This window comes from Xenia sp. Carnegie-2017, unplaced genomic scaffold, assembly GCF_021976095.1.
Source record: "Xenia sp. Carnegie-2017 unplaced genomic scaffold, XeniaSp_v1 HiC_scaffold_14, whole genome shotgun sequence".
In the NCBI taxonomy this organism is placed as follows: domain Eukaryota; kingdom Metazoa; phylum Cnidaria; class Anthozoa; order Malacalcyonacea; family Xeniidae; genus Xenia; species Xenia sp. Carnegie-2017.
Window position 1 is genome coordinate 8,952,754 of NW_025813447.1, and position 18,543 is coordinate 8,971,296.

At 36.5% G+C, this 18,543-nt stretch overlaps 3 protein-coding genes across 3 annotated transcripts in view; 2 read left to right on the forward strand and 1 right to left on the reverse strand.

Annotated features, from left to right (window-relative positions):
- LOC124433681 (gamma-butyrobetaine dioxygenase-like) overlaps positions 1–9,312 on the forward strand; it is a 22,496-nt gene extending 13,184 nt beyond the window's left edge. The window contains exons 3-4 of the mRNA XM_046983461.1: positions 5,727–5,861; positions 7,825–9,312. Coding sequence (XP_046839417.1) covers positions 7,841–9,163 — 1,323 coding nt within the window. The 5' untranslated portion in view covers positions 5,727–5,861; positions 7,825–7,840 and the 3' untranslated portion in view covers positions 9,164–9,312. The remainder of the gene's footprint in view (positions 1–5,726; positions 5,862–7,824) is intronic.
- LOC124433682 (gamma-butyrobetaine dioxygenase-like) lies at positions 2,700–5,260 on the forward strand. The gene is made up of 2 exons (XM_046983462.1): positions 2,700–2,851; positions 3,637–5,260. The coding sequence occupies exon 2, from the start codon at positions 3,653–3,655 to the stop codon at positions 4,997–4,999; it is 1,347 nt and encodes a 448-aa protein (XP_046839418.1). The 5' UTR covers positions 2,700–2,851; positions 3,637–3,652; the 3' UTR covers positions 5,000–5,260.
- Positions 9,313–11,147: 1,835 nt separating the features above from the next.
- On the reverse strand, positions 11,148–17,595 carry LOC124434977 (ribosomal protein S6 kinase beta-1-like). Its single transcript, XM_046984943.1, has 19 exons — positions 17,365–17,595; positions 17,216–17,256; positions 16,457–16,574; positions 15,915–15,983; positions 15,733–15,804; positions 15,569–15,644; positions 15,169–15,226; positions 14,965–15,027; positions 14,865–14,902; positions 13,759–13,849; positions 13,386–13,476; positions 13,215–13,256; positions 12,996–13,061; positions 12,865–12,927; positions 12,599–12,676; positions 12,345–12,452; positions 12,195–12,256; positions 12,053–12,082; positions 11,148–11,948 (listed from the first exon to the last, which is right to left on the reverse strand). Exons 1-19 carry the CDS (start codon positions 17,443–17,445, stop codon positions 11,714–11,716), a joined length of 1,482 nt encoding a protein of 493 aa, XP_046840899.1. The 5' UTR covers positions 17,446–17,595; the 3' UTR covers positions 11,148–11,713.
- Between the last annotated feature and the right edge of the window lie 948 nt (positions 17,596–18,543).

The following is an 18,543-nucleotide window of genomic DNA, read 5'->3' on the forward strand; positions in this document are numbered from 1 at the left end:
CGTTCTTTCAACCACCCTGTAGCAGAATGAATTCCCTTTCCTGGCGTGTACCAAGCTTCCTAAAAATTGAAAAAGTGATCACGTACAAGAAAGAAACAAACATTTGTAAAATACATGATTTGATTCCAAATCAAAAGTTAAACGTAATGAGAAACGCGTACATATCCTTGATCCTCTTCGTCTTTAAGGAAAGGAAACTGCTCTACCCCTGCCTTTGCCATTTGGATTTTGATGTCTGCATGAGGCCTGTATTTTAGAATTATTTCAATTTTAACTTAGATGTTGAACAATTCAGAACTTTTACGGTAGCGTTCATGTGTACTTATGACGTCATTGAAAATGTAATAAATGTCAAATTTCGGATTTTCAATCTCACATAATAATTTCATTAGAAACAGTTTGCTTACTTCCTCTAAAAAATTTACCTTTTTCAAAAAGTATAAACATTTACATGTTTCTCAAACACGATGCTTCATTGCTAAAATCTCATTTTACTATTGTGTTTATTTGTACTACTCTTTGATTTTCGATTTTCACAATTTTTACTGTTACGATGACATCATAGGTAGACTTGCATGTTGCAGTAAAAATGGTGAATTTAGTCTTTCATATTTTCACAAACCTTTCTCCAAACTGATTAATTATGTAAATACTAAATCTTATCTTGATTCTGCTTTTTCTGTTTAATTTATCCGTATCCAGTTCGCAAATCACTTGAGCACCAACTTCGGACTCTTCCAAAATCGATTTGATATTGTTTAAAAAAAGAAAAAGATAAAAAAGTATGTTTGATGTTTAATTGCTCTACACGTGTTAATTCTTACAAAATCATTCCTGGGTTTCTTTCTCGGTTGAAAAGTTTGAGCCCCACAGCTCTCAAATATAGACTGGTTTGCTGCTACTGAACGTTTTTCCTCGTTTTCTTTTGGCTGAGAAGTAAACTCGGGACTTGAAGATGCCTATATTGAATAAAATAAATAGCATCAATAGAAAGTTTATATTGTTCAATTTAATTTAGTGTTTAATGTGAATAAGTGTAATTGTACAGTGAAAATGTGTCAATGCACTGTGAAAAGTGTAGTTGCTCCGTACATCATGTAACCTGATTAGCTGAAATGCAAAGAAAGCCAAGAAACCAAAAACATAATTCTTTTCATTTCAAAAAGCAACATGATGTCATTTGTAATAAAGAAAGATTTTTACAATATGCAATCTGCAATCGTTTGAAATTCAAGAATTGCAAAAAATGCAAAAACGATAACAAAACAGCATACACAGTTACGAGAAGATATAGAGTAACCAAACGAGAAAGAGTTTAACGGTACTATCAAGATATACCTCAAAGTATATTATTATTGAGTTATAGTATAATTTCTTATGCTATTACGGCTAAATTGGACTTGAGCTACTCTTTAAAAAACTCACTTGGGCACGTTCATCCCTAATTGCACTCAAAACTGTTCTATTACCTATAGAATTACTCGCAGGGATGACGTAGTTTATGTAATGAAAAAAGTGCATGGCCTCTTATAAATTATAGCTCTTGACCAATGAAATTGTTTAAATTTTTCATGTTATTTTACAAACGAACATTCAACCAAAAAAAGACATTACAGATAATAAACCTCTAATCTTAAACATCATTAATAAAAAGCATATAGTCAATGGAATAAAGAAATCATTACTCTCTTAAGTCCTTCAAAACTATTTCCTATTAAGTATCATGTTAGCATATTAAACTTCTTTATTAATATTTTGAGCGCATCAAGGAATGCGGTGACGAAGTACGACATGAGAATGCAAGTCCTCTTCATCATATATGATTCTGAGGCATGGTATAGGAAATAATTGTACAAATCGTTCAAAGAAATGATCGAGCACTTTGGATCATTTGGCAGTTCAATTGCGTACGAATGAGTATGTCGATGGTACTCGGTTGTTTTCCATTTCCGCGTAAGAAAGTGCGCACTATTATTTTCACTAACAATAACATAAACAATTTGTTGAAAAACAGGAAGAATATCATCACTTTTTCCAGTTAAAAGTAAAAGATTTTATGGTATATTTAATACCGTGAAGTTTACACCAATTTGCAAGATATACGATGTCAGACACGAGAATACCTAGTCTTCGTGCAATCAAATCTGCTGCATCCAAATATTCAACTACCACTTGTGATCCAGGTCCGACTTCAAAGTCTACTTCAGATAGGTCTTTCTTGCTCATAATATTATAACAGAGAAACATTTGTTGTCTGAAGCCAGGGTTTTCAAAATGTTCCTAAAATTACATACAATATGGGCTAAACGTTTGAAGAATCGGTGTTTCGCTTCAAATCGGATTGTCCAGAAATGAAGTAAGGGTCCCAAAAGTCTTATTTGATGAGGTAGTGAGTCATGAAATGACTACTTGCACACTTGCACACTTCAACTTACAGTTGAGAAAATATAGAGATCTTCAATATCCAACGAGCAATTTTTAATGTAAGAGAAAACGTTGTCATAATTTTACAAATTAATTGCCTCTTGTATTTGAATAATTCAATTTTGTATAGGTGCAGTGCTCTAACCGCACTGCATATAACAATCTTTTATATGACATTCCTTTCACGGGAAAACATTAGCCCAAGAAATTGACCTGCTCTCCACTGTGTGACTTCATAGCTCAGTTGGTTAGAGCACTGCACCGGCACCGCAGAGGTCGTGGGTTCAATTTTGTATTGTTGTGCACTTCGGCATTCATTGGCGTCTCTTTTCACGGTGGAAAATCACACTGGCCGGTTAAGAAAACTAACTAAAGAAAGGGCGAAAACACTTCGTCGGAATCTGTGCAGAGTCGAGTATTTATCAAGGTACTGAAAGTCTGAAACTAACGTCATTCCATTTAAATAAAAGTAGACAGAAATATAGTAGAAGTTGTATTAAACCCGGTCGATACGATTGTCGTTCAGCAATGAATAATTTGGTTCTTTACAAGGGATGGGTCGTATTTACGGGCAATGGACTTAAATTGTTGCATGTAAATATTTTCGCACAATGTCATATTCTTGACTTGCAACCATTCTCTTGAGATTTAACGAACAACGTTGCTCGCCCACGTCGGCCGATGCCTACAATAGCACAGAGGAAATATTCTTTTGTATCAGAAAGATCACCAACATGGCTGAATTGAAAGTCAAGAACTCAACTAATTTTGCACCCAAGCACGTTTAAATTATATAGAATTGCCAGTTTCGATTGATATCGTGAATACTGAAGCAAATCTACTGTTTAGTATAACAACTTTATCAAGTTCTTTTGCGATTTGTGAAATGTGACTTTCCTTTCGAAAGGGCAAATATTTTGACTTGTCGATCCGTTTTACATATTACGAAGCCACGGAATCGAACGTTAATCGAGTGGGACCATTGAGTTCTATAAGACCTGGAGGGGAAATGTCAACCAAATTACTATAAATTATTAGCGCGCGGCCGCGTAGTCAAAAACATGGCGGATTTTGGTTGTCAAAGTCAGCGGAAAGACGCGGGCTCATAAATAAAATTTTTGAATGAAATCTGCATGCTGAGCGTTAAGATGCGTCTCCAAAATTTCCACCTAATGACAATACTGAATAACTTTATTCCAATACATGTTTTAGGTGTACTTGACAAGAAATGTCTTCCATATTAAATGCTTTCAAAGTTGCATCTCTTTCGAATTGCCGTGATTTTTTGCGAATAGTTTGGCAAGATGGACGACAATCCAAGTTTTCAAACATTTGGCTACGGTCTGCCGTTCGAGACGCGAAGTTTTTTGACGCCAACTCACTGCTGTATCGTCGGCATGAGTATGTTAATTTCATAGCCAATCATACGCCTCTGATGTCAGCCGAGTGTGAAGATAATAACGTCCTAGTGAAGTGGGAGAACCACAGCAGTAACTTTGATGCTTCCTGGCTCAGAGCGCACGACGGCAGTGTGAATGATGATTTGGTTGGCCCATCTGAAGTTGTGTTATGGGATTCTCAGTCTGAGTTTCCGGTTACCTATCATTACAGTGAAAGGGCGGAGAAACTTGAACAATGGATGATTGACCTTAGGAAATATGGAGTGGTGTATTTTGTGAACGTACCAGCCAACGAGAAGGGTCTTGATGACGTCATGCAACAGATAGGTGTCTTAAAACAACGGTTTCATCCAACTAACAAGCTTCCCATAACAAGTGACCCCACTCAAAGAAAGGCCATAGATAGAGACGTCTACAGCAGTGACTATCTATCCGTGCACAATGACACTGCCTATCACCCAGTCCCCTATAAATTATCTGGTTTGCTTGGAATAAATTACGATGCTCCTATCCAAGACACGGAAAATTACTTTGTAGATAACCTCCGAATCATTGGAGAGCTTCAAAAAAAGCACCCGGAAGCGTACGATCTGTTACAAAGTATTCCTGTACAATTGAGCCGACGACGTATGAATGTGCAAGAAAAATGCGACCCTGCTGATGTGCGCATGTACCAGTACGATTTGGTTTTCACTACCCCTCTCATTTCATATGATCACTCTGAGGGATTACCCACGCTTCGCTTTACGGTAAAGCATTCCGGCTTTGAAATGGACAGCATCAAAGATCATTCCGTAATGGAAAAATACTATAAAGCCTTTTTGCTGCTAGAGTCGATGCTTTCTGATCCCTTCTATCACCAGAAGGTCATTCTCAATGCTGGAACTTTGGCAATTTTCAATAATAGCCGCGTCGCCCATGGCCGTGGACCCATTCATCCGACGACATCTCGTTTTGTCTACCTGGGCTTTATGTCCGAGGAGATGTGGCGTACTCGTTGGCGAATCATTCTTGGAGAGAAGTCCGGACTTCCTGAGAAATGGCTGTATGGTTGTTCTGAGGCGACGCTTCAAGTGTTGGCAAAAAGAAAGATATCGGAGAATGTCAAGAAAGATTTGAATGTAGCTAAAAATCGTTCAAGTAAACAGACGAACACTAAAAATAACAATACATAAATAAGGTTTTTTAAACAGTTCATGTTCCCAGTACTTGTCCACACATTTGGATTATAATTTTCTTAATAAATGTAACGTGATCTTTACGTACGAAAAGTTGCCATTTGTACATTTTGTGGTTAGGCGAACAGAGAAATTGGCAAACATGTTGTCACATGCAATGTCACACTGGCTGACCATTTTTTACGCCCTGAGAATTAGTAGCATTCATTTTCTATTACAATATTTCTATTAAATATTTGAAAAGTCACGAACTTCGAAGTGTGTTTGCTATTGTATTCTTGCTATTAAGTCGAATGGAATTTGAATAATGCCGTAAGTTTACCAAACTTCTATGTCCACATGGCAATGAGCTACATTTATTCTCCTATGGCGATACTCTTTTACTCTTTGGTGTAGTTAGCCTAGCATTGGGTGTGTCGTGTACTGATAGCAAGTGGCTTCTTTTTGAACGAGAAAGAGACACATTTTGGCAGAATATCGATCATGGTTGATTCTATATTTGATATTCAGAGAGCTACATTTTTTGGCAAGAATGTAATGTAAATGTGAAGTGGAATTAAGTTGTATTCGAGCGAAGTTCTTAATTTTCCATTGCGTTTCACTAACACAAAATGTTATCATAACTTCCCAAAATGGTTGGTTTGCATTGGTGAAGACTTAATTCTCCTTTTTTCGCTTCGTTGCCTCTTTTAATATGCGTCTTTATTTAAATAATTCAATTTAGTATTGTTGCGCAGTTGTGTATGGGCGTCCATTATAACGGTGGGAAAAGTTCAAATCACACTGGTCTGGTTAAAAAAAACTAACAAATAAAAGGGAAACGCTTTGAAAGTCTTTGCAGAATCGTTCATTTATCAAGGTACTGAAACTAATACCATACTCATTTCAATAAAAGTAGACAGAAATACGATATAAGTTGTAGAACCTAGTCAATGCGATTGTCATTTATTCGACAAGAATAATTTCGTCCTTTAAACAGGATGCCCGGGGCATCTAAAAGCGATGGAATTGAAATATTGCTGGTAGAAAATTCCGTACAATGTCATGTTTAACTAGTTTAGCACTAATAGCTCTTTAAAATATCGTATGTACAATCCCAAACGAACATATGAATTTTAGAGTTGCTGGCTTCGATTGATGCCGTGAGTAATGAAGCAAAACTCATGTTGAAGCTCCATATAGACGAGCAAATTTTCTATGACAAGAACTTGTTATTTTTGTTATGCCGTTTGTACGTGCAGTGAATTTTCTACGAAAAATTGTTATGTGGCAAAAGATTGGCAAAAGTAAATTGCATTTTCCGGCAAATAGGAGCGCTAGGTGGCTAGCCGCAGCCAGTAATCTAATTAAATATACAGCACCATGTTGCACAGAAAGGTAGGACTACTGAATGTTTGACTGATTGTTTCTATATTTTGTTGTTAGTCTGTACGTATCGAGTTGATGCATTTGGTTGATTATCCATCATCATCCCATTTTATCTTTGTAGAGTGTAGTAGACCATACCAGTCAGATACACGAAACCAGTCGTGTGGCAAATTATTCTATAATAAAAGCATTTGTTCAATAGCTGACATACCAGCTTCTGAACAAATGCATTTTTCAGTGAAAAATTTGACAGTGTCCCCTCTTAAAGACTGACTAATAACATTGGCCTCATACAAAGTTGTTATCAGGGACGCTGGAACGTCGATAATTGTGGGGGGGAGGCAGTTATTCATTTATACGTGTTTTGCATAATACTTTCTTTTGAAATCAATTGTTCTTTACGAGCTGTGACTACGAATATATGAATATTTGTCCCCCCCCACCGATTATCGACATTCCGGCGTCCCTGTTTGTCGCGAAAAACTTGCTCGTCCGTTACCAGCTTCAATAGCGCCTTTATCGATTTTATTTGCGGTTTTCTGAAAAGTGAATTTCCCTTTTCGCTCAAAAAATCGAAAGCATCATACTGAGCAAGTATGTGCATTGTCGACCTGACTCGACCAGTATAATTACCAAGCCTTGGGTATCAATCCAACAGCGAGAGGGATATATATTCATATATTCGGCTGGGTCAGGCTGATTTCTTTTTGAAATGGTCTTTTCCGATTATTCTACGATTGACACCAATGTACCAAGCTTTATAGTCAAGCTTTCTTAGAAATAAGCTCCGCTAAAATTTAGACTGACTTGCATCTTTCTGCGTTTTTCAATTTTATTATCAAGTAATAGTTTATTATTAGAAGTGCTGAGTGCAAGGGGGCGTCGCGATTGTGGTGAGGTGCCAGACCACCCCAATCATCGTTCTGTCTGCGAAAATGCTTCTCCATTGGTAATTTTTAACGACATTTCAATTCAACTACGCCGGCAGCTATTGTCAAATTATTACCAAAACCCCCTCAAAAGCAAAGACTTGTTTTCCATTTTGAACATTTAAGTGATGGTTTTGGAGGGGTTCCACTCTAACAAATTATTTGGTTTGGCTCTCAGGAAAAACTTTTATGATATTGGTAGTGAAATAATAGCGCCTCCAGCTGGATGGTTGACAGAAGGCAATAATGGTTTTTCATAAGTATTGACTCTATCAAAGAACGAGTTGGCGGCATCGTGGAAACTAGTAAAGTTTGAAAACAAGGTGCTTGATGCCATTCTACCAGAACAATCAGAATTCCACAAATTCCAAGAACGAATGTTTATCAAAAGTTTCAAAAAACTAACTTTGACTAAATCGTTTCAACTCTGTCAATTGAAATCTGCATGTTGCTCGTTAAGTTGCGTCTCCAAAAATTTCCACCTAATGACAATACTGAATAACTTTATTCCAATACATGTTTTAGGTGTACTTGACAAGAAATGTCTTCCATATTAAATGATTTCAAAGTTGCATCTCTTTCGAATTGCCGTGATTTTTTGCGAATAGTTTGGCAAGATGGACGACAATCCAAGTTTTCAAACATTTGGCTACGGTCTGCCGTTCGAGACTCAAAGTTTTTCGACTCCAACTCACTGCTGTATCGTCAGCATGAGTATGTTAATTTCATAGCCAATCATACGCCTCTGATGTCAGCCGAGTGTGAAGATGATAACGTCCTAGTGAAGTGGGAGAACCACAGCAGTAACTTTGACGCTTCCTGGCTCAGAGCTCACGACGGCAGTGTGAATGATGATTTGGTTGGCCCATCTGAAGTTGTGTTATGGGATTCTCAGTCTGAGTTTCCGGTTACCTATCATTACAGTGAAAGGGCGGAGAAACTTGAACAATGGATGACTGACCTTAGGAAATATGGAGTGGTGTATTTTGTGAACGTACCAGCCAACGAGAAGGGTCTTGATGACGTCATGCAACAGATAGGTGTCTTAAAACAACGGTTCCATCCAACTAACAAGCTTCCCATAACAAGTGACCCCACTCAAACAAAGGCTGTAGATAAAGACATCTACAGCGGCGATTATCACCCCATACACACTGATACTGCATATTACGCAATTCCCAACAGATTATCTGGTTTGATTGCAACGCATTACGATGCTCCTTTCCAGGACACGGAAAATTACTTCGTAGATAGCATCCGGATCATCAGAGATCTTCAGAAAGAGCAACCGGAAGCGTACGATCTGTTAGAAAGTGTTCCTGTCCGAATAAGCCGACGACGTATGAGTGTGCAAGAAAGATGCGACCCTGCTGATGTGCGCATGTACCAGTACGATGCTTACTTGACAACCCCTCTCATCTCGTATGATCACTCTGAGAGATTGCCCATGCTTCGTTTCTCGAATAAGCATACCGGCTTTGAAATAGACAGCATCCAAGATCATTCCCTAATGGAAAAATACTATAAAGCCTTTTTGCTGCTAGAGTCGAAGCTTTTAGATCCCTTCTATCAACAGAAGGTAATTCTCAAAGCTGGAACTTTGGCAATTTTCAATAACAACCGCGTGACCCATAGCCGTGGACCCGTTCATCCGACGACATCTCGTTTTCTCTACCTGGGCTTTATGTCCGAGGAGATGTGGCGTACTCGTTGGCGAATCATTCTTGGAGAGAAGTCCGGACTCCATGAGAAATGGCTGTACGGTTGTTCTGATGCGACGCTTCAAGTGTTAGCAAAAAGAAAGATATCGGAGAACGTCAAGGAGAATTTGAGTGCAGTGAATCCCCAGCGTATTGTTGTTTAAATTATGTCATTGTAAAAAGTGTTCAAGTAATCACACTAACACTAAAAATGACAATGCATAAATAGGCTGTTTTAAACAGTTCATAATTTCTGTTCGTGTCCTTACTTTTCAAATATCATTTACTGAATAAATGCAACGTGATCTTTAAATACTTATCTGGTCGACATTTTCTTTTTGAAAATATTTGAAGAGTCTCGAACTTCGAACTGTGTGCTTTTGTAATTGCAAGATTGTGATTAAGTCGATATTTTTCAAAATGGAATTTGAAAAAGATGCCTTATACCATTGAACTAAAATACATGGAACGCTACCTGTAATGGAAAAGTCTAATAAATTCTTGAAGCCAAATTTTACACCCAGACACGCGTGTGTAGTCAATCAATTTTCAAAATCTCGAAACACTACACACGCGTGTCTGGGTGTGTTAGATTTGGCTTCAATTATTTGCCTCAGGTAGCGTTCCATGTATTTTAGTTCAATGCCTTATACTTACCCAGTCTCTTTAACAGCATGGCAGTGAGCTGCATTTATTTCTCATTTTGTGGATACTGTGGCACTCTTTTGTCTAGTTAGCCAAGTCTGGCGGAGAGCTATGCATTTTCGTCAAAAAGGGATATCGATTTTTTTTGCCACTACGCATAAAATATACAACGATCGTATTTGTTTGTGTTTGTGCTCCAATTGCGCTTTATTTGTGTCATATTTTCGCGAGTGATTTTACTTTCAGATGAACCAATTGGAGATCTGTTTCTAAACTACTTATTAACATCACAGGTTTTTGCAACCAACATGTGCACCCATGCACCACTGTCACTAGCTATGTCACCGTCAAAACTTGGAAAGTGTTGAAATGAACATGTTTCATAATGAGGATTTCTAATCATTTGAGAATATGATTTATACAATCCACACTTCGCATGTGTTACAATATCATTAAAAACATAAGAAGTTAGACACAACAAAGCCAACAGGATTTGAGTGATAACACAAGCAAATAAATACAGCAAAATTTAGTCTAACCGCAATATCCCTTATGGATTTTCGTATACGTGCATGAGCGTGCAAAAATAGCAAACTAAGGAGGACTTTAACCCAACGAGCTGTTGCGTTTTACGTTTGTCTTATAATCGTGCAAGATATTTTAAAAGTGCTTCTCGGTGACAAAATTCTCACTCATAAAATTATTGTCATTTGGCTCAGTTTTACGATGAACTATTGAAGACCGAACAAACTATTTCCAACTAAATTTTTTGCAAACAAGCAATGCTCATTGATCTAGCGATATTTCCAAAACTGCAAACTGTTTTGATACCCCGTCAATCATTCTATTTGTCCAGTGGTTTCGTAAAAATTGAAACGTTAAAGATTTAAAAAAAGAAAAAGAAGAAAAATAAAACTATTAGAAAAAAAATTGAAAAGAGAAAAAGAAAAAACTAAGATAAAAAAAGGGAAAAACAGTCGAAGAACTGAGGAAAAACGAAGAAAAATATAAAAAAAGTAAGAAAAATGGAAGAAAAACAATGGAGCTCAAAGGATGAAAAAAATGAAAAACTTCTTCTAGCAAAAACGCTATTATAAGACCTGTAACCTTACTTTACATAGCACCATAAATGGTCTAAATAATTTTCCCATGTTGAGTGGGGGAAGTATTTTGATAATTCTTAAGAAATAGAAACCTATTGTTTACTACATCAAGCTAGCCAGGCCCATGAGCAAGATTTGTACGCAGTTTAGAGCAATTAAACTGTTTAACGTTGGAAAGATTGTTGCTCTTTTATTTATTAAAATACTCACTGCCAGGCCGAAATCAAAAACTTGTAAAGACATGTAACGTATAAGAGTTTGAAAAATTGAAAATCTTGATTAAGCCAAACGAGGAAAGTCTTGAAATCGACATGTTTCATGAGATTTTTAATTATTTGAGAACGTGATTTGTACAATTCTCACTCGGGATGTATAGGAACAAGAGAGAGTTTAGACGATCTAAGCGATAAAACAAGACAACAATATTTCTTTCATAGTCTCCTACATGAATTTCATTGTTACAACAATTGACCTATATATCGAAGAATTGGTTGAGGATATGCTCGTGTAGTAAATGTACGTAACCACAAGATTGACTAATCTCCAAAATAAAGTAAAGCGCGAAAAATACTCTAACGGTTTGAAACTAATAGCTTACCAGTGATTTGGTTGACAAATAATTATTGTCCATATCAGTGTATGTGGTGAATATTAAATAAATTTATATAAACTATAAATCTTAACGTCATCGTTGGGTTCGGTTTCGTTCAATCGCGTTTAAGATCAGTGCGACAATGAGAGTTGAACGCGTTGAACCGCGCAGTAAACCCCCCACATCTCATACTGTGCGAAACTAATCTGTAATCGAATCATTATTACTATGGGCTTTACGTCATGAAAGGAAATAGATGTTTCGTGTTATGCAAAATGGAAGCACCCTCCACTTCCCTCTTCTGTGCCTGCGGATAACGCTGGCTTCATCACCAGCATACTTCGTATAAATAAATATGTTCAATATCTCGGAGGTCATCTGGACGCTTGAACTAACGCATGCGCATTGCGTGGTACTTTAGCTTCTGATAAGACAGGACCTGCTCCACAATCCAATTCCATTTTCTTACAATCGTCACTACGAGTGAACTCAAGAGAGCGTTTGGCGGGATTTTGAAAGGAGCCGTTGCAACCGTTAGGCAGTCGATTGGGTTTCCACACATCTTCGAAGCCAAATTTCGCTTCCGTATTGCCGTTCACACGCAACGGGCTAAATACACATCATCACCACGATCAATGAAATAGGTTTCTCATTAACTAAGCTTTAAGCAGTCTTGTGAGTTGTTAGAAATGAAAATATCACTTTTGTGTTACCTCATAGGCGCTTGAAATTCTCTTGAAGGGCTAAATAGAAAGATAAATAATGAAATTAGTAGCTATATGGGACAAAATGCTGATAGTAATTGAACTACTCATTAATAGAAAAACTTCTAAAAGTGGAGTCAAAAGTTTAAACCTTAAATTAATAACATCTCTTTGGAAAGATTCAAAAACTGAAGGTGCCACGTACGTAAATCCCTAAAAAGAGCGACAAGATTGTGTATGAAAAAAAAACGCGATGTTCTCGAAAGCTACAGCACAGTAACACGGCACTGTAGAAACTTACTGAGAATATTTGATTAACACTTTCACTGAGACATGAATCGTCGGGTGAATCGACCGGAGTTTGTTTGGTAAACTTTGTATCAAATTGACTAACATCCTCCTCACCGGTCTACAAAATGAATGTAAACTTTTGATGAAAAACTTGGCTAGATTGTCATGTCAAGCAGTCTTCCCACAGTCCTTTGGTGGTCTAGCATCAACTATTGAGACTTGGCATTAAGTCACTTCAAATAGTTAAAACATTTAGGCGCCTACCACGGATGGTTTAAAAGGTGGCTCCGTCTTCCTCGCCACTAAATGATCCCAGTTTACGTGTCGGAAAAAGTTGTGTTTCTGAATGGGAAGTGAAATTGGTTTTCTTAAATAAAGATAACGGCAACAAAAGGAATTCGTTAGAAATTTAGTGCAATCCACAACCTTTCATCTACTGAACCCAAAATTGCTTATTTACTTTAAAAGTATTAAATACTTAACAGGTAGTTTTCAGATAAAAATTGACAAAAATAAAAAGTATAATTCACTTTAATCGGATGGGCATCATCTACTCCACCGCCAAACCGTAAATGCGAGCGCCTTTTCAGCAACTAGATGGTAGAAAAAAAGATAACATTAGACGCAAGAGACCACATTTGGGTTGCGTTTTAACTATCACCTTTCGTAAAAGATCTTTTGCTTCCGGTGTAAGATAAGGGGGCAGTTGAAGTCTTCCTTTTAAAATCTAAAAATACGAGAGACAAAGTTATATTTTGGCATTAGGTAGTGAAAAGGTTTCCTATGGCACGTAGCATCTACAGCAACATCAAAATTTCTTGTGAACTTCATCATATCAATCTCAAAAATAGGACGTAATGTTAATAAAACTATTTCATACCTTATCTATAGTTTTCTTTCTGTTTTCTCCACAAAAAGGAGGCTAAAACAAAATAATGAAAGCTCAAACTGCGTCACTCTAGAGAGCTTTCGTGGTTATTATTTTATAACTTAATAGACAACGCCTGTAATTCGGCCTTCAATAAATATAGTTTGTGGAAACTATACTAACTGCTCCGGTCAGCATGTCGTACATTAGAGCGCCCAAACTCCACCAATCAACAGCTTTTCCGTGTCCACTGCGGGTGAGTATTTCGGGTGCCCTGTTTAAAATACACGTATAACGAAACCTTAAGTTGCAGAATCTAGTATATACACATAAAGATGAAGGACACTGGAAAGGAGGAAAGTACGGAGTTGAGTTTTAAAACCAAATCTAGTAAAATTGAAGTATATAAAGGACTTGATTGTTCAACATCGTATTATTCGTAATATGGACAAACACTGCAATGAAGACAATAGAACAAACTTTTTACAACGGACGCGTTTATCAGCTCATTATTATCAATAAGTAATGTCTTGCGTCAAATAAATCAAGTGTTTACATGTATTCGATGGTTCCACAAAATGTATGAGTCACATTATCTTCAAATATGGATTCTTTGCACAAACCAAAATCTGTTAATTTAACATGACCTAAAGAAGACATAACAAAAAGAAGATGAATCGAAGGTCGCATTTTATATATTTTATAAAATTTATTCAGGAAAACCTTCAGAAAAGAAACAAAACAAGCAGAATAAACAAGATCAAAGGAACTTGTCATCAAGAAAGGAGATTGTTACTAATAATGCAACTTTTGACCACTGACGGACCTTCGCACCAATAATGATAGGAACATAGTACGAATGTGGGAAGTTCGTACAAAATAGGAATTTACTAGTTGTAAGCGATGAGGGATGTTGGAAACATTGAAAGACGTGTAGAAATTTAGTATAGTGGTAAATATTAGAATGGTTGGAAAAACAACTCACATAAATTACTCGTGAAGCTTTAGTTGGAGAAACGAAAGTCTGTTTGCTAATCAAACAAGCACAGATAAGAAGGTGAAAGTGTAAATAAGAATTCGGGTATGATAACTGCAACAAATCAAGAACAAGAGTACACAGTAATGTATTTAGTGCGACGCGGTTCTTACAAATAATGCACTCAGAAATTCAGCACAATTTGCTGACCATTCAGTTAAAAGGATTGCACTTACCCTTATAAGATAAATTTTCTGAGGCTGCCGTGAAACTTAGTGCAAACTTTTAACTTAAGGCACTTGTAAACAAAGAAGGGAGTTGGTTTATTGAAAACGAAAACCCTACCAACGAAAGGCCATTTAAAAAAACTTTTGTAAGCAAAGGAAGTTCGCAATCGCAGCAATACAGATACTTGTCGCCACTGTAAGGAAATTCCTACCGAAAATGAATTTGGCATCAATAAACAAATCTCTTGGTGTTAACTAAGAGGAACATGCTGGTTATAAGTAATGGAACTTATCAAGAAAGAAGGAAGTAGCGAAGTTGCATCTTACATAAAGAATAATGAAGTGACTATCAGGTAAATTAATAACAAGTCTTTCAAATGTTTTTACTGCAATAGACAAACTGCAAAATTACTTTAATGGCATTCACACAATTTTGCCAAACATGATAAGAAAACCTACCATCAGCTTGCAATAAAATATTTTCTGGTTTAAGATCTCTGTAAAATGAAGTAGCATTTTCAGTGGCTGCACTTTATAACTTCAACTGTCAAACATGTACCTGTATATTATTCCTTGTTTATGTAAGTGTTCTAAAGCCAAGGTTATCTCTGATAAATAAAATCTACAGCAAAACATTCAAACTTGTGAAGAAGTTTGGTGGAAGACTTTCTCATGCAAAATATGCATAATTTTGAAGATGACAAAAACAATATCTGAATGTTCAAATGTTGTTTTTTTGTTTCGAATGGAAGGCAATACATACGTTGCTGCATCTTCCATAAAAATTCCTTCTCTTTCTAAATGCATAAAAAGCTCCCCACCTACATCAAAGCAAAAAACACCAATAAAATATAAGGTACAACTAAGATTAAATAGAAAAATTGTTCAACTTTCATCTAAGCTTCTCTACTAATCATAATGGATGATGTAATGGCAAAAAAAAACACAACAGCATTAATTTCATGGGTAATAATACCGAGCAACAAATTGTTTTATAGATTTAATCTTAACTTTCAAACTAGCCATTTAGAGATGTAAAATACTAAATATATTTCTAGGTGCATACATATAATGCATTTGTAACAACCGTACTCAGCATTTTTTGCAAAAGCAAAATCTCAAGTAACTGACAAAACCATATGATGTTCAAAATATGGTCTTACCACTCAAATACTCTAAGATAAGATATAATTTCCCGTCAGTTTGGAAGGCATATATTAAATCCACAATAAATGGATGCTAGAAAGACAGCATTGAGATTTCAGTCAATAAATTTAGGTATAGTTGTATTATCATTTTAATACACCAGAATGATTTACTATCACACCTTGACAGCTTCAAGTATATTTCTTTCAGCTTTTGTATGTGCTGTGTCCTTTTGACTGCGAACAATCGTTGCCTATCATAAAATGATTCATTTTAGCTTCATTAATATCAAACTTATCACTAAAAAATCAAAACACATGTGTTAAAAAAACACGGAATGACTTTTAAAGCAATGTGACAGACCTTTTTTAATACTTTCATGGCATATATCTTCCCAGCATTGTGGCCTGCCACCTGCCTTACTTGGAAAACCTTGTTTGGAAGAGAAATATAATTTTGGCAATTTCATGACACTATTGACTACTTTACTCAAGAAAACTCTTCATGCTACTAGTCAGTAATCTAAATCGGCAATGTGGCATGACCTCATCCTAGATGTCGACTTGATATGTACCAATGCAATATATAACTTGACAATTCCTATGCTTGTCCAGTCTACCATATACGCTTATGTTGTTCCTAGTAGACTGGCACAGATGATCGTATATTGTGTAGTGACACATGCAGTGGCATCGACTGGATTTTATTGGGGGAGGGGGGCAACATACTCCCAAAATGTCATTTGCATATACTATCCACTGTTTGATAACACTGACTTTTTCAGTTACATGTATAAAGACACAAGCATGGGAAATATTTGGGGCGGGGCAGTTGCCCCCTCAATGGCACCACCTGCCACATGCCATGTAAGAAAGTATTTTGGGCTAGCTAAACTTTGGGCTTACTTTTCCATAACCTCCTTTACCCAATACTTTCAACAACTCAAACGATTCTGGCCCAATTTTCTCATCACTAGGATTGACCATTTCTTCGGAAATGGCCACTGTCTCCATGTTAGAATCACTAAACACAGAAACATTTCATGCTTACCTTAATGCAATGCCCTTTCCTGGCACAACCAAACCATGTAAGTATGTTCAATGAGGTTGACACATAAGGGATGATTATTTATACATTTTAGAATAAAGTTTTGAAAAACTTTGTATTGGCAAAGCATGATTTCTGACACAGTTATATATGCAAATAAAAAACATGTGGCTTATACGAGATTTAAAATCGCACCTGCTATGCAAAAAGATATATTGTATCTGCATTTCAAACTTATTAAATACTTTTAACTTTTACATATGAAAGTTCTTACTCACACATCAAAACGTGAAAACCCCCGCATTGTTTTAGGTCACATGATCAAACATCGAATCAAATACAGTGATTAACTACCGGCTGAATCTTAGGTCTGTTTTGTATACTATATAATCACATTACTCGAAAATCGAACACTGAAAATTCGCAATACGAAAAAGAAATCGAGTAGCAGGGACCTCGGCAGAGACCAGTTTCAACTTGACCTTTGAAAACCTTATGGTGCGAGTCGATCCGTATGATTTAATACGATAAAATGCGTAACAAAGCCGGGTTAATCTGCCAACTTTACCCACGAATCGCACACAACGCGACTTTTATATTACAACTTCATTACTTACTCTTTATCGCAATCAACGCAGTCTGTACAACAGGACACTGGCTGAAAACGAAAAATCAAGCCACTAAGAAGTGAAATCTTTTAAAAAATGACTTTATATAATATGAGTTTAAGATTCTTTATTAGGCCCATTCACATTAGAACGCATACCGCATCTAGTTCGTCCTCGCTGAAATGATCTGAACTGTCGTGAAAACCTTCGTTGATTTCAATCGGGAACAAACCATCCATGATGGATAAAAGTTTTATTGAACGGCAACTTTGTTGACTTTTAACGCTCAATTTCAACGTTTCCCGAAAGAAACAGATATATGACTTTCGCTCTATGATATAATTATTGTAGCAACTGAATAGTGTTCTTCATTATAAATGATCGCGTTCGTAAAATATTCCGCGAAAATTTCGGCCAATTCGGCGAGTAATTGTCGATAATGGCAAATTGTCGCGATTTTTTCTCAAATATTACGGTCAGATTACGGTTGTTGATTTGCGACTTCCGCTGATCTCTGCATAGCAAATAGTTGAAATGCCATTTAGCTTACGAAAAGAATTTCCGGTCAATCCGGTCGGGGCAACAGATAGTTAACCAACATCCCATAAACCTGCCCCCATAGAACCACAATTTTTGTCCGGCATTGACGTCATAAGAGCAAAATTAAAGCATTTTGTTGCAACTTTCATTCATTAAAATTTTTTATTATGCACAGTAGTAAGCGTTATTTTCAAAAAACTTCGCGAACAACACTGATTATAGTCGATAACAAGATTAGTTTGGTGGTGCTAACACGAAGCATTTCTTTAACATTGTATATGGCTACACAGATATTCGTTCGGAAGAAACAGCTCGAATGAAGAGACTCCAAACTCCAATACTCCAAGTAGTAAGTTTATAAAATAATTTTTTTTTGTTCTTTTTGGTCACTGGTCTCGGCTTAGTCGGTTCATTCTTCCATAATTCTCGAGAAAACTCCCACCTGAAAAAATTAAGAAGTTTAAAACGTTTGGCAGTTTTTATTCATTCATACATCAGAGAAACGATAGAAATGCAAACACACAATAAAGTTGTTTTTATTGACATCAAGTGTCCAGACAACTAAGGGGGTGTTTACATGAATCCGGAAAGAGTTTCGATCCGGAATGAACTCATTCCACTTTAAAAGAAATCCTACTGCATGTTTACATGAATCCGGAATGAGTCACAACTCGATCCGGATCGAGTTCATTCCTATTTTCATTCCGGATCGAAATTTAGTTTTAATCTCATGTAAACGCGAATTGAGTTTCATTCTGGAATGATATTGTGATTAATGACGAAGCACGCATGTGCCA